At 40.2% G+C, this 15570-nt stretch overlaps 1 protein-coding gene across 16 annotated transcripts in view; it reads right to left on the reverse strand.

Annotated features, from left to right (window-relative positions):
- Nucleotides 1-15570, reverse strand: part of Dlg2 (discs large MAGUK scaffold protein 2) — a 1657078-nt gene that overhangs the window by 1206893 nt on the left and 434615 nt on the right. For 3 of the 16 annotated variants that reach the window (XM_075953005.1, XM_075952996.1, XM_075952990.1), the window contains exon 1: nucleotides 231-570. The exons of 11 other annotated variants lie outside the window; for them this stretch is intronic. In XM_075953005.1, the coding sequence (XP_075809120.1) occupies nucleotides 231-272 (42 nt within the window). In that variant the 5' untranslated portion in view covers nucleotides 273-570. Of the gene's footprint in view, nucleotides 1-230; nucleotides 571-15570 lie in introns of those variants that run through there. 2 more of the 16 variants (XM_075953001.1, XM_075952991.1) reach the window with 2 other exon arrangements.

Raw genomic sequence — 15570 nt, forward strand, 5'->3', positions numbered from 1 at the left:
GAACCTGAATTACAAACAGTTAAACCTGAAGGTCACTTCACAGCGGCGTTCCGACGCGCTCCCCCAGGGAGGCTGCAAGGCAACAATAAAACAAAGCCTTCGCAACCACCTGTAATAATCTGCCTGCTCAGCCGGCCATCCGAAAAGTCCTGGTGCCACACAAGGTAGACATTTTTTGCAGCTGGTTTAACATGTACATTGTGCCCAGTTGCCGTCTCGCCTCCTCTTACCTTCACGTTAGTCCGGAGTGCACAATAACATGCAAAGAACATTGCAGTAAATAAGGGGCATATGGGCCGGTGATCAGCTTCTCAGCACAGCGCAAGCCCCACACACACGATCCTGGGCATGTGCTGCTAAGGAGCATCCGTTCCCTCTGTCAGTTTGAAAATGCATTGATCCCTGTTTCCTCTGACTACAAAACGACATGTCTTGAAGGCACTGAGTGAGAGCTCAGAATCTCTTCATTGGCTATATATAGCATTGTGCCCAGTAATTTCAATTAGCTGAGGATTCAGCACCCGAAAGTTAGGACCTCAGTTGCTTTTCCTTCTAGCATTTTAAATCACTGGGTTTAAAAAAAAAAAAGGAGGGGGGGAATGAGCTCACCCAGGAAGGAGGGGGGGAAAGGTGAAGAATTGAAATCTAACCAATGAGTTACTTATATTTCTGAAGAGCCCAAGTGCTGTCCTATTAGATACTTTGCCATGGACTGCATCGGGCTGACTATAGACGAAGAGGGAAACCTTTCCCCCTTTGGAGCCTAACAGCTCTGCACTACATTCCAGGCTCTCCTGGTGCAGTACCCTGTTTGGCAAATACTACAAACCAGCGCTAGCACGCCTCTCTCTTCCATTCCTCAGTGTGAACAGAGAAGGACCAAAGGCTCACTCTCTCACAGAGTCCCCTAAACCCTAAACCGGTCTTCTGGGGGTGGGGGGCTCCCCTGCCCTGGAATAGCATCGGGTCTACCGTCCAGGGGTATTTAAAGTTGTTAGGCTCTCTAAGAAGACCATGCATCCCATTCCCCAAAAGCTCTGCTGGTAAACGACCCTCAACACAGGATGGGAATGGAATGAAACAGGAGATGACTGAACCTCAGAACAGCGGCAGGAGCTGATGCGAAAAGTCCAGCTGGTTCTGGGAGGCAGAGAGTGAGAGAAGGAGGGGGAAAAAGCTTCTATTTCCATGAATCCATGAGAGGGGTATAATTCATTAAAAACCATTTCAGATCCTACTGGCTGTTACCAGCCTTGACAGGCAACAGATATTGCAAATTAATTGGATTTTTATTCAGCCAAGAGGACAAGGGCCAATGCAGGTCTCTAAACTCTTTTTTTCCCCAGCTTTAGGAAGCCCTAATGCTCAGATAGGATTCTAAAGCTATCTGGCGAAACGCAAGCAGACACCAACAGTTCTCACTGCAGTAAAAATAGTGGGAGGAAAAAGATGGGTGATGTCTTTGCCACCACGGTTCTCACAGAACAGAGAACTGCATCACTGGCAGGAAGGAGCTGCAGTGACTTTTAGGATTTCTCTTTCACATGTTTTGCATAAGCCGCCTCCCTTTCGGAGCCTGCAGCAGTGCTGAGGCTAGGCAGAGTCACTGGGCATCTCTCCTGGGCAGTGAGATGAGGATGCTTCTGAGGGCAGGAGGTAATTCAGGGAGAGGCATTAAAGAGCTAGGTTGTCTATTTCCCTCTTAATGATGAGCGTTCAGAAAGTGTCGTCACTTCTGACTAAATAGCTATTTTGGTCTGTCATTGTTTGTGGCTTTTTTAGGATGGGAGAAAAAAAAGGCAATCTTGGCTTAAGCTGGAGATTGTTTAGCAAATGAAAGAGAAGGAAGCCACTTAATTCGATTCCCAGCTCTGTCTGTCATAGTAAGCTAGGTAATTACAAACTGTAAGTACTTGTACCATAACTGTGACTTCCAGGGCAGTCAGAAAACAACATGGACGCCCAGGTCCTATCATTCAACAACTTTTATTAATGGCTCTAAAAGCAGAAGCTGTCGTTTCTGTTCCTAATGCCTCCCTCTCCAGAGGTCATAGCAGGTTACCTCTCCTGTAGCTCTCCCAGTAAGTGAAGACAAACACAGCGACTGGATGCTGTGGTAAACGAGGAGGAGTTAAAACTGCCTGTCTCCACTAGGGTTCAGAAGATTCTCAGAAAGTATTTTTTTTTTCAATCAATGAATGCTCTGTTAAGTAAATCTTTTTTTCATGAGGAATTGGGATAAAAATGCACTTTGCATATTTTTATTGCTGCTTTGATGGCCTCCAGACTTTAGGATACCCCAGGACAAGAAGAACAAAGGAAAGAGACAGATGTTCCAACCTCAGAGATGCACACTGGTAGGGAATAGACAAAAGTGAAGTCAGGAAGGACTTGGATAGGGCTTCTTTTATAGCTTTGAAGTGTGTACATTCCAAAGGAAGACTTAAGGCCTTAAGACCTATTTAAAACTCTCAAGTGGGCTTACCTATCTCAAAGAATCCCAATGCAGATGTGGGCTATATCCCTGCAGATCTACTGCCTAGTTTCAGTACATAAAGATAGTGACCACTTTCTTTATTTTTCACTTGTTGGAAATGAGGCATTAACAAGAATCACAACGTCCATTGGAAGTGTTCTGCATTAATGGACTGAGAGACCTCTCAGGTTGTAAACATTGCAGCCAAACCTGACCAGGTGAGTTCAATTCCTAAGACTACAGGGTAGAAAAGAGAAACAACTCCTGTAAGTTGTCCAACAAACACATGCACATACACACACACACACACACACACACACACACCACGATACACATGCCATAGCATGCCTCCCCACAACATACAAACACAATAAATAGGTACAATTTTAAAAGTGAGTCCTCCGTTTTCAGTCCAAAGCTGCATTATGGTAGTATATCCACAAGAAGAGCATCGCTGACAACTGTAAAAAGAAATTTCTAACCGGCTACATAGTTTTGGAGGGCATAGAATAAATCTATGTTCCAAAACAAGTGAGAAATCCCAGAAATTCTCATCTATACCAAATCTTTTGCCATTTGAAAAATGGAACAATGTGTTACTCATTACTTAGTTGAGGACATTAAAGATGATCCAAACCAGTTAAAACCCTAGTTGAACCAATGAGTTGAGTATAAAAATCCAGACCACAAACATAATAGAAGAAAACATAGTTTTGGTTTTGTATAATATTGAAGAAAGGACTGAAGTTATACTAGAATAGGTAATTATGAGTATGCAAAAAATATAAACATTCTGCTTTGGTGAATAATACAGAGTAGCAAACAAAAGATTAGCAAAAAATCTGCAACATATTATATTAGAAATCCCTTAAAGGAACTTTCAAAATTCACTAAGAATAAAATAAAGTAAAATTTTAAGAGTTATAATGAATGAAAAATAATTTACAAATGAATATAAACGTATTAAAATGTTCCAACTTTTTTAAAACAGGAACAGCATAAAAATTAGAAAAAAAGTTATTTTCATTATTAATTTATTTTGTTTTTTGAGACCGGGTTTTTCTGTGTATGTAGCACTGGTTGTCCTCGAACTCGGTCTGTTTTGGGAGCATAGCACGGGGATACTTGCACCCACCGATCTCCAGAGAAACCAGGAATGTTAATGGGGAAAATGAAAAGCTAGTTTCTCTACTCAGAAAGAAAGCTGAGAACTGGAAGTGATTAACAGCTAGTGATCTGTGTTCTCTGTTGGTTCAGACCTTGTAAGCTCTTACAACCAAGACCTGAGCTGGCTAGCAATCTAAATGACCCTCATAGCCAGAGGCTCCTCCAACCTCCCCAAACAGGACTGGAGGTCGTTAACAGCACAAATGGCTTCTACGCTATTTGTATGACTGAGTCTTAGGCCAGACACGTGGCCGTTAATATAGTACAGAGCATGTATCTCTAGAATCCACTTTCTTCGAGGAAGTGACCAGAACTTTAATTGAGTTTCAACGTAATTATACTTCCTTGTGCAAAGGGTATTGAAGTACACCAGGAAACCTTTTCCAAATTCTCCTGGACTTAAATACATTGGGAATAAACCACCTGCTATTAGACTCTCCGAAGTCTAATCCAGGTTGACAGAATCAATCTGCACCAGGTTTTCATCCTTATCTCTCCATGTGGTTTTCTTTCTTGAATGTCACCTGCAGAGGCCCCATCATCCCTGTGGACCAGACCGACCTCAAATTCAGAGATTCACCTGCCTCTGCCTCCCAAGTGCTGGCATTAAAGGAGTGTGTCCCCACTGCCTGCCTTAGAAAATGTGTTCTAAAATTTGTTGATTCTTTCAACATAGAAACTTAACCTCTAACAGTATGTATGACCTAAACACATTGAATGAAACCCAAAAATCTAGTAAAAAATGTTTAAAAAAGAAACAAAGAATTCAAATATAACCCAGGTGTGTGTGTGTGTGTGTGTGTGTGTGTGTGTGTGTGTGTGTGTGTTTGTGTGTGTGTGTGCGCACGGCGTGCGTTATGGTGTTGTTTTAGTGATACATGTATTTTGTGATATATGTATCCAACATGTAGGTGGAAAGATGCCCATACAAGTGTATCTGCATGTACGTATCAGATTTCAATGCTAAGTACCTTTCTCAAATTCTCTTCATTCTCTCTCTCTCTCTCTCTCTCTCTCTCTCTCTCTCTCTCTCTCTCTCTCTCAGGTTGTTTCAAAGAGCCTGGTAGTCCACATGGGAGTAGTCTGGCTGGCCTCAACAGCTTCTTCAGCTCTGGGATTAGAGGACTCACTATTATATCTGGATTTTTTTTTCTGAGCGTACTGGGGATCTGAACTTAAATCCCCATGCTTTTGATGCAAGCACTTTACCAATTGAGCCACAGCTCTAGCCCCTGGTTTGAAGCTTTAACAAGTCTTTAAAATATATCTTGGGGACTAGAGAGATGGCTCAGCACTGTTGCTCCTGCTAGAAACCTGAGCTTGGTTCCCAGGACCAATATTAGAAGTAGGGGAGTTGGCAACCAACTGCAACCCTAACTCCAAGGGATGTAATGACCTCCTCTGGCCTCTGTGAACAGCTGTATACACATAGACGTGCACGCACACACATATACCCATCAGGTTAAAACTAAAATTACTCTTAAAATAATGAATATTTGTAAAGGAAAAATATAAAGCAGTATGAGGGTGTAATTTGTTAACAATATAACAACAATAGTGGTTACAGTTAATATTTACAAATAATTCTTATTGATGGGCACCATTGTCCTTATCTGTAAAATTAGGGTGATGGATGACTTAGTTCCCTTGTGCACAGTTACAAAGACTTTGGAAGCTGTATTTTTTCTTTTGCTTTGTTAAGATTGGATTGACTAGGTAAGTATGAGTGCTAGATAGCCACCAGGCTATAATCCAAACCAATTAGTTGAAATCTCCGCAGTGGGATCCAGGTTTTAGCATTTTCCAAAGTTTCCTATTTGGCTCCAATGTGGCACTAAAGTTACAATCACTGGGTTCATCAGCAAAGCCATTTGGTAAAGGAAAGGGCACTAAATGTCTCAGGTTTGTACAACACGTGATCTGTCCAGGGCTACACAATACTGATGTTCTCACAGCAAAGCAGCCAGCGGAAATCCCTATGAGATGGGCAGTGCATAATCCATTGCAATGAAACTTCATTAATACACATTAAAATTTGAATTATGTACCATGTCCTATCATCACCTGATTCCTGGTACAAATTAAATAATTCTTAGAGGAAGTTCAACCCTCCACGACGGAAGCCAAATGAAGAAGGGACTATGTAGACACAGCACTATCTTGTCCTTCTTCTAAGCAGCCCTTGGGCTTCCAGTCACAAAAAGGAAAGAAAACAAACCTGGGCTTAAATCTATTTTCTGTCACTTCACAACTGTGTGACCTTGGGCTGGTTACATAACCCCTCTCTGCCACCGAGTATTCCTCTGCCAAATAAAGATTGCAAACCTACTTCACGGGAATGTTGTAAGAGCTAAAATAAATAAGGTGTGCAAACCTTGCCTTCCTACCTAGAGCAGAGTCAGTTTAATCTCTGGTAATTTGTAGTGTAATGAGGGCTGGATGATAGGGAGATGGAGGTAAATAAGCAACACCTTTTTACTATAAATACGATTCTGCATCCTTTGGGAGCTGTGTGACCATCCAGCACCTCTGTAGGACTCCTAAGCTGGTTCTGGAGGGATATCAAGCAGTTCTCTTATATACCCTGAACTGCCTCGCTGGCGCTGGGCTTTCTTAACTCTTCCTTGGAAATTTTTAGAGATAATAATAATAACTAACTTACAGGCTGCAAAGCACATCAAAGCATATCATAATTCTTTGGTAAGGGATCTGTAAAAGTAGAAAAGAATGTATTACAAATACCTTGACTTAACAAGGAAAATTGGGGTGTTATCTTATCTTTTAAAAAATCCACATAAATGTTAAATGTAAGCTGGAAACATATCTGTATTATGTTAGTATTTTTACATTACTTACAGGCTTTAACATTTAATACATCATAAAGACCACACAATAATGAGCCTGTATCCTCTGCTATGTGCTCCACTGGGCATGCTAGGGTATTCTTGCCTCATTTCACAAATTGATTCTTGATTCTCAAGACAGTATTGAGAATAATATGACCCAGTATGTCCACTAAAGAAGGTTTACACTATGCTTAGACAAAAGTTTTAGATGTAAATAGAAGTGACTGTTTCATTCCATAACTCAATTTCTCTATAAGAACAGGCATGTGTAAAGTATGATAGACAAAATTCAATCCCGGGGTCTGTGATTGTTCTCAGACTTCTAAAGTAAACAAATGTCCAGATATTAGAAAGTAAGGGGGTGAGGGTGACGCTATTATGAGTATTCTCTCCCGCAGCCTTACCCTGTCTTCCAGCTCCTAACTGGCTTCCAGTATACTCCCCACACTGCTGCTAGCACCAAAGCAAACACTCACAAATTCACCAGATACCACAAGAGAATCTCCAAGTGACCAGGGCTGATCACTTGAAGACATGTCTGGAGGCAAATGTGAGCACGTGGTACAAAAACCCCTTTGAATCCCACTGCACAATTCCTTGGAAGCACATACGGCCCTATGAATGCCTATGTATTTATTTAGAGCCTATTCTATGGATAAAAGGTATATCTAAGGATCCTGACCTTTACCTTGAGTTATAGGGACTGCAGGGCATTGGAATTGACATAGTTTACCTAAAAGTTAAGAGAAGAGACTTCAGGGAGGTTCTCTCTCAAAACCTTATTCTCCTAAAAAATAGCTGACCCTTCCTAGATCCTCACGTCAGTACCCCAGGTTCTTTCCCCTAACTGCCTGTAATATGCATTGTCTGTACTTTGCTACTCAGTATTTAACAATGCATTGTCTGTGCTGGCCACCTGTTGCTTGTCATGCCCCATACATATGCCCATAACCCCCAAATAAGCTTTTCAACAGGAGAGAGCAGGTGTCATCTGATAAACAGTTCCCTTGGGAAAAAACAGGTATCTTTTTTCAATTATTTCACAAGCTAATCGATTGTCAAGTAGCTACAAATAAGGGGGTTAAAAGGTAACTTTTGTTAGCTAAGGCCCAATCACTGAAATTTTTCTGAGTCTTTGAACAGCATCCTTCATAATCTTTCAATAATTTTGAATCCTCTCCACAGTCTTGTACTTCAGAGATTTCTCTACCCTCATTCCTCTTAGCAGATGACTGCCTTTTACTCCGAGGAGAAAATAAACAAAGTCCTCAGCATCTACCACCAAGTAAATTAAAACTCAGAGTGAGGTACTCCTCTCGCAAGCTCTCTTTCCTGAGGTCCATAAGACATCACTCACTCCACCCGAGGTCATTACCTTTGCACACCCTCTGCAAGGTTAACCCCTGAGAGATCAGCACACCTCTATCTTTCTCTCTGTTTAATGTTTGTCTATGTACTTGTTGACGTCTCTCCAATATTAAAAAACAGGCAAGTACACCAAGCCAACAAAATCAACAATGATTTTCTTCCTAGCACCTTTCATTATACATTTTCATCGCCGTGTCCTATCGTGCTCCTGGCCTTTGACATGTCTTCGCACACAACTGGCTGTTTTTAAAAGCCAGCACCTTGGTCTCCTTAACTGTGACTAACTCCTTGACATGTCCTCCGCCCAATAGCCATTCCTCTGTCCTCGCTCTATAAGACTTCTCAACATATGTAGACAGTTTCCCTCATTCTATTTAATCACCATCACCCAGGCTTATGATCTCAGTTTTTATCACTCTGACTTAGAACTTTTGGCTCTTTATTTTAATATTCTTATTCCTGAGTTCCTCAAAGTTTTGAGGTTTTTTTTTTTTCTCTTTTCCCCATTCTAGATCTATTTCCAGGTCACCAGCTTCATTCTATGGCATTTTATTGCCACTTCTATGCTGGTGACTTCCAAATCCTCTGTTTTCCTTGTCTAAGCTCCAGGTCCTTTCATCCAGCTGTTTGCCCATCATCAATGTCTTTCTTTCTCCATATTTCCTGCTTTGCTGGGTGTCACGTGTATTTATCTAGTATCATGAACAAGAAATTTAACACTAATCTTTGGCAAGACCTTATTCTACATCCTCAACTGTGGTGGCTTGAATGAGTACGGATCCTCTAGCATCATATATTTGAATCCCCTAATTCATAAAGAATTAGAAGGTGTTGCCTCCTTGGAGTATGTGCAACTTTGTTGAAGGAGATTTATCACTGGATCCAGCTCTGAGGTTTCTAATGCCGATCTCGGGCCTCCTACTTACCCTCCTTCCCCTCCCTCCCTCTCCCCCCACTCTCTCTATCTCTCTGTCTCTCTCTGTCTCTGTCTCTCTCTCTCTCCCTCCCTCCCTACCTACCTCCTGTCTGCAGAAAAAGATATAAATTCTACGGCTGCTCCAGTGTCATGTCTGTTGTCTTGCCCTGCCTCCATGCTTCTTGTTATGATGATCAAGGACTAACCCTCTAAATCTGTAAGTAAATTCCTCACAATAACAAAACAGTGACTAAGGCATCAAATAGAGGTGAATTATTGAGTCATGTTTGTTCAAATATTTCTAGAATTTACAATGTCTTCCCCATACCCAAGACTTGTCATCTGTATTCTTATGTTGTCTGTATTCTCCAGAAGCTTGCTGAAGAAGCCACCAAATGTATTTCTTCAGATGTATTCTTGATCCATTTTAAGCCATTTTGACATATCCATCTGAAAATGATCTTTAATAGGTGTAAATTTGAATTGTATCATTCTCAATTAAAAATCTTCTGTCAGTCATGATAGTGTAAATACAGTATATATTTATTATTTATTATGTGATTATTCAAAATAATCACAGTAGCTTCATGAACATGCCTAGCATGTACCCTGCTTTACTTGAATCTGATTCCATTTCAAATTTCATGTTTTAGCTACACTGAAGTTGTTTCTATTCCTTCTTAGAAATAGCCATATACTTCCTCAGCACAGCATCCCATTTTAGGTGTTTTTGATTTGTTTTATTTTGGTTTGATGGAGGAAGGTCATTGGTTAAATAAAAAGAAACTGCTTGGCCCTCATTGGTTAGAAGATAGGTGGGAGGAGTAAACAGAACAGAACACTGGGAGGAAGAGGAAGTGAGCTCAGACTCAACAGCTCTCTGCTCCGGAGCAGATGCCTCAGAGAGACCATGCCCTGCTCCCGGGCAGACACACGCGATGAAGCTCCGACCCAGAATGGACGTAGGCTAGAATCTTCCCGGTAAGACCAGTGCTCACAGATTATTAGAGATGGGTTGATCGGGATATCAGAATTAGCAAGTAAGGGCTAGAGCTAAAGGGCCAAGCAGTGTTTAAATGAATACAGTTTCCGTGTAATTATTTTGAGTAAAGCTAGCTGTGCGGGCGGCCGGGTGCCAGGGACGTAGCCCCACCGCTCTTATTACTACATTGGTTTTCTTTGTTTTGTTTTGTTTTTTGTAAAAACAGAATATATTTTTATGAATCACTAATGACTACTTCTGCTCCTTAGGAAACATCTGGCAATGTCCAGAAACATTTATTTTTAACTAATAAAATTGGGAGGGCGGGTTGATATTGGCAGGGAATGCGTAAAGCTCAGAAGTGTTGCAGGACCTCCTTTAGTACTCAAGACCACACCCATGACAAAGAATTACTCTTTCCAAAATGCCAGTGATACTGAGACCGACAAACCATGGTCTGGATATACAGGCTAGTTTAGAACACTAGAAAACTCATCATATGTTTGATGAAGATATGGACATGACTGCTCCCAGGCATGCTTGAGGACAGAGCTGTTAACTGGAGATACGAGAGCATGTGGAGGAATCAGGACAGAACATGGCCAGCAGAATAGAGCAGGCCATGTGGAGGGGGGAGGGGGACAGGACTGTGAGACGGATAGAAGAGGGAGGAAAACATAAGAAGACTGAAAGACCAAGAGAGTGCGTAGCCAAAATGACTGAGGGTATATATGAAAGAGAAGTTATAGAAAGGGAAGTGGAACTCAGGGGCCAGAGAGGTTTAGGGTAGGGGGCAGGGGGCAGAAGTCCTGAGAGACCGGTCAGCTAGTTTTGATAGGTTAAACAGGCACCACAGTGAGGCACGTGCCCCAATGTTGTTTTTTTTTTTTTTGAGACCTAACGATCATAACGTATTTAATAGAAGAGTTTTAAAAGTACAGTCAATGTGTGGTGGGATGGCGCATGCCCACAGTCTCATCCTGAAGGCTGAGGCAGGAAGATCTAATGTGTGAGACCGTGTGGACTACAGTGATGGCTCCAGTCTACAAACAAGTACACCGAATGCTTGGTAGCTCACTAAGCTTCCTCTGACTTCCTGAAAACAGAAACTTAGAGGTATGAAACCCTTCAAGGGCATCTGAGAATTCTCTTGTTTTCTACATGACTCATTTGTGGTTTACAAAGGATAATTAGTCACTTAAAGTCATCAGACTGGGCTAGTACCCAGTACTCCAGAATGCCTGTTCTATGTTCAGGAAAAGCATCCAAGCACCATGTTTTCCTTTATAGCTCTGTGATGCTACACTGTGGATATTATCTTAGGTCAGCATCACTAAGGTGGAGAGGAATTTTAATTTGTGTGTAAAGGATGGGCACCCAAGAGTCAGGATGTGCTTGCTGAAGTCAGAGGAAAACTTGTGGAAGCTGGATCGTCCTTCCTCCCATGGAGGTCTTGGATTGAACACAGACCATCAGTCTCAGATGGAAGCGAGTGCCTGTTACCACTCTCCATCTAAACCCTGAGGCTCTCAAATGGAACTGCTTACTTAGTATGACTCTGGAAGGAGTTTTAGAGGTCCTTTACCAAAATTTTCACCAGTCCCTATTATTTATATTTTAAAATCAGTATCTGCTATACAGGTTTCATATACATTTTGCTTATGTCTAAAAATTAGACTTTAAAACTAGACTATGATTAACTAGTATTTATCACTGTGCTCATTCATCTTCAACTAGTAAAATGCACAAAGAAGCGTGATCTGCAAACGCTGCCTTCTTCCCAAATCTAGCTACCATTTATCCTAATTCTAGCCTGGGGTGGTTAATTATGAGCAAGCACGAATTGAAAGCAACAAAATTATTAGTGGCAATGCTTCAAATTATTTAAGAAGATTTGCCTAATGAGCAATCAATCCAAGATAGAGGTAAATTATAAATATACATATAAGTATAATCTTTTGTGAGGTTTGCTATTTCTTGAAGTATTCCCAAAGCAAAATTGAACATATTCAAAATTATAGTTTGATACAAAACTTGTAAACAAACAGGCTAAATTTCCTTTGCGTGTTAAAAAAGACTGACTCGAGATACATGCATGAGATATAAAATAACATTGTCTATAAGTGGTAGAAATTTTAAAATTGCTCATTAAAAATACAGAAATACATTGGAAATGATTTTACAAAATTGATAGTGTCTTTAAAATTCCCCTCAGAGTCACATTAAGTAAACAACTCAATTTGAGAACCTAGATCAGGGGTTCTCAACCTGTGGGTCTTGAACTTCTTGGGGGATAAATGGCCCATTCTCAGGGATCACATAGCAGATCTCCTGCATATCAGATACTTATATTACAATTCATAACACTAGCAAAATTTCAGTTATGAAATAGTAATAAAAATAATTTTATGATGGGGGGTCACCACAACATGAGGAACTTTGTTAAAGGGTCAGAACATTATAAAGGTTGAAAACCACTGACCTAGATACTCAAGCAGCCAGTGGCAAGACCACATACAGCCTAGCAACAGTATCTGCAGCAGGTGACCACAAGTGTCCAAGATTTAAGAACAAGTATCCATCGTCCCCCTTTTATTTTGGCCTTTGTTTCTAACCAAGACAAGGTCTCTCCAAAGGAATCATCAGATGTTTGATTATAAGCAGCATATATGTGGCTTTACCAAGCCAAAAGTGCTCACATCGGAAGAGGCCTGAGGATTCTCTTCATTAACGTCTGTCAGGTGCTACACCCACAAAGTCTCACCAACATGGCACCTAAACATGATCTGAAAAAGCATGAGAGCAACAGAAAAGCCCATGAGGTCTCAACTCTACACAAGGAGCTATAGACAACTAAGAAATGCCAGCGAGATGAATAGTCTTCCTCAGGGAACATCACACCATTCGGTTGCCCATTGACAAAAGGTCAGCACCCAAAACATACATACATGTAACATTCTACAGACTGAGTAGCTTATGTTAGGAATATATGTCTATAAACATATATGCATGTAATAAAAAAGGAGACTATGAATTTGAAAGAGAGGAAAGAATGGTATTTGGGAAGTTTTAGAGGGAGAAACAGGAGGAGTGAAAAATTGTAATTAAGCCATTATCTAAAAAGTAAAACACAATAAAATGTAAATATTTTTCTCTATCCCATACCTACTTTTGAGTCCCTGAAAAATCAAACTGATACTGGGTTTTATATAGAAAATCCTGAGTGATGAGTCCCTATTTATGAGATCATCTTTGTTTACTCTTTGCAAATATTTACAGAAACTGGGCATTGGTGCTGAGGACCATTGATCTCAGTTTATCAGGATTAATGCTTTGCCTCACCCATTGCTTTAGTGTAATTAGCAGCACAGCCTTTTCCTCTGAAACGTATCTTTATTTGAAATAAATTGCACAGATACTGTGATGTTAAGTAAATTTGTTCATTAGACAAAGGAATTAGCCAACAAACTGATGTTAAGTAACGTGGCCTGTAGCAGGAATAAGTGACAATAAAAAGTGGAATGGGGAGCTAGATACTAACTTTCTTCCTGTCTGTTCTTGAAGTCAACTACAAAAGGTCTTCCTCTATAGTAAACAAGAGATGGGATTTGTGGTGGTTTAGTCTTCTCCTCAGGGCATTCCTGACATCCCTGCAGGATGCAGGAGTTCCCATGGCACATTCTTCTCCATTCCAAGGACCTTCCCAGCAAGGGCTAACTTCCATGTTCCCATTTTCCTTTCTCTCTCTGCTATGTGGTAGGGCACTCTCTGTTGATTTCAGACTTAGAATGTTCACTCTAGCCTCTTTTCTTTGAAAGCAATTCACTGTTGTCTCCTTTGGTATAATCCCCATTGTGTGAAGAAAGACAAACCATGATGTAGGCAAACTTGAGGATACACAGGAAGGCCAAAGACAGCAAAGGGCGGGGCTTGATTGAGTCAGTCATGAATAAGAATTCTTCAACTTGCTGATCTCAAATGTTCCATTTTCAAATGAAAATGTAAATTTTATCACTTAAACTTTCAGCTCACATGAACACAGTGCTTTCCCCAAACGTATGGTATATAGAGAATAGGGTAACCTGAACTCAGGGGCTACAAAATCAGAAACAAAGAGCCTTAGCCTGGAAGGTTCTAACGAGATGCTACACACCAGTATAAAACTAGCCAGACACTTGCCAAGTACAATATACACACTGTGACCTTGAAAAGTTATATAATTTTTTTTCTGAGCTTCAAAAAATTAAAATTCCACTGTAGGATTGCAGTACAATTTAAATGAAATGGAGTATAGAAAATCAAAGCAGATGCTTGCTACATAGTATATGTGAGCTAAAAGTTACTACTATTGTGTTTATTTCCGTTGTTACCTCAAAGGTCATATCTAAGGGGACATATTGAAGAAATCTTCTGCTAAGTGCCTCCAGCTAATATATTCTGATTATTTACACTTAGATGAATCTCAAATTAGAGCAAAACCTGCTTACCTGTCACTCACAGTTATGCATTTTTAAGGTTAGCAGCATCTGCACTGAGCTAAGAATATGCTTGATCTCTGGAAGATTTCATACAGATTTTTTCCATTGTTCTAACAACTTTTAATTCCAAGAAGATTAATAAAGAAAAGTCTATGGCTGCCTGTGGGTGTTGCTTAATTCTAAGACCTCGTCAGAGCAAATTTGGTTATTTCAGTCTTATTACTAGAACAGTAAAAGAAGATCATTTGAAGCAGATGTAACATAGACCTCCTGTTTCTTCTTATACAGTGACAAAAATTTTGAATGACATAGACTTCCTGAGAGACAAGGTGACTTCATTATATTTATGAACATATACAGATGTACTATAAATACCTGGCTATCTGGAATCACCCTTGGCAGATTTTTGTTGAGCTCCTACTATGCACCGTTTCTGCCAGGCACTATAACAAGCACTGAGCATACAAGGTGAATAAGCAATTACTGTTCTTCCTTTGGTGAGCAATCTGCTTCCCTCTTGCTCACTCACCTAGATTGACAATGTAGTCACTGATCCCACAAGGTCATATATGTGAATATATACAAATATGCATGTGTAGAGTATACATGTAAATCTAGATGTATGAGCATCAATTCCTAGGAATGTTTGAAAGGAAAAATAATAAAATTCATATTATTGAAAGAAAAGATGGCAATAATGTCTATGGGGCACTATCTCTTTATGTATTTAATAATTTACTTTAACTTGATTTTGCCTCACTGAGCTCATATTTAAAGAAGGCTATCAGAAGACATGATCTCTCTATTTCCATACGAGCAGGGAAGGCATGAAGGACACCTTGGTGATTAGTGTGGTTTAGTGGTTAGCCTGTCTTTGCCCAGAGCACATCTGCATTAGACCTTGCATGTGCTAACAGTAAAGGGCGAACACGTAAGGAAATAGGCTTCTATTTACAATGTTTGCTCCATCCCATTTACGAGGACTCATTATGTGCTAGAAACCATGCTGAGAGTTTTCTAAGTATTAGCTCTAATCCTTACACTAACCCTATGTGGTAAGAATTATCTTCATTTTAAAGAAGAAAAGTGCAAGTTTGGATGACCTCAAGGCCCTGAAACACTATGTTAAGCTTTGAACTTCATGCAGAGGGCATGGTTAAATTCAGAATAAAAGTACTTACTTTATAGAGCTTTTGGGATGAATAAATGAAGTAAAACACACCGCATACATATTCATCATCAAAATAGGAATTAATTGTCTGGACCAAAGGATAAATGTAAGTAAAATGTCTAATGCTTACTAACCTTCCCTGTTATAAGTTACACGTATATGTCTA

This window comes from Microtus pennsylvanicus, chromosome 18 (assembly GCF_037038515.1).
Source record: "Microtus pennsylvanicus isolate mMicPen1 chromosome 18, mMicPen1.hap1, whole genome shotgun sequence".
NCBI classification, from domain to species: Eukaryota; Metazoa; Chordata; class Mammalia; order Rodentia; family Cricetidae; genus Microtus; species Microtus pennsylvanicus.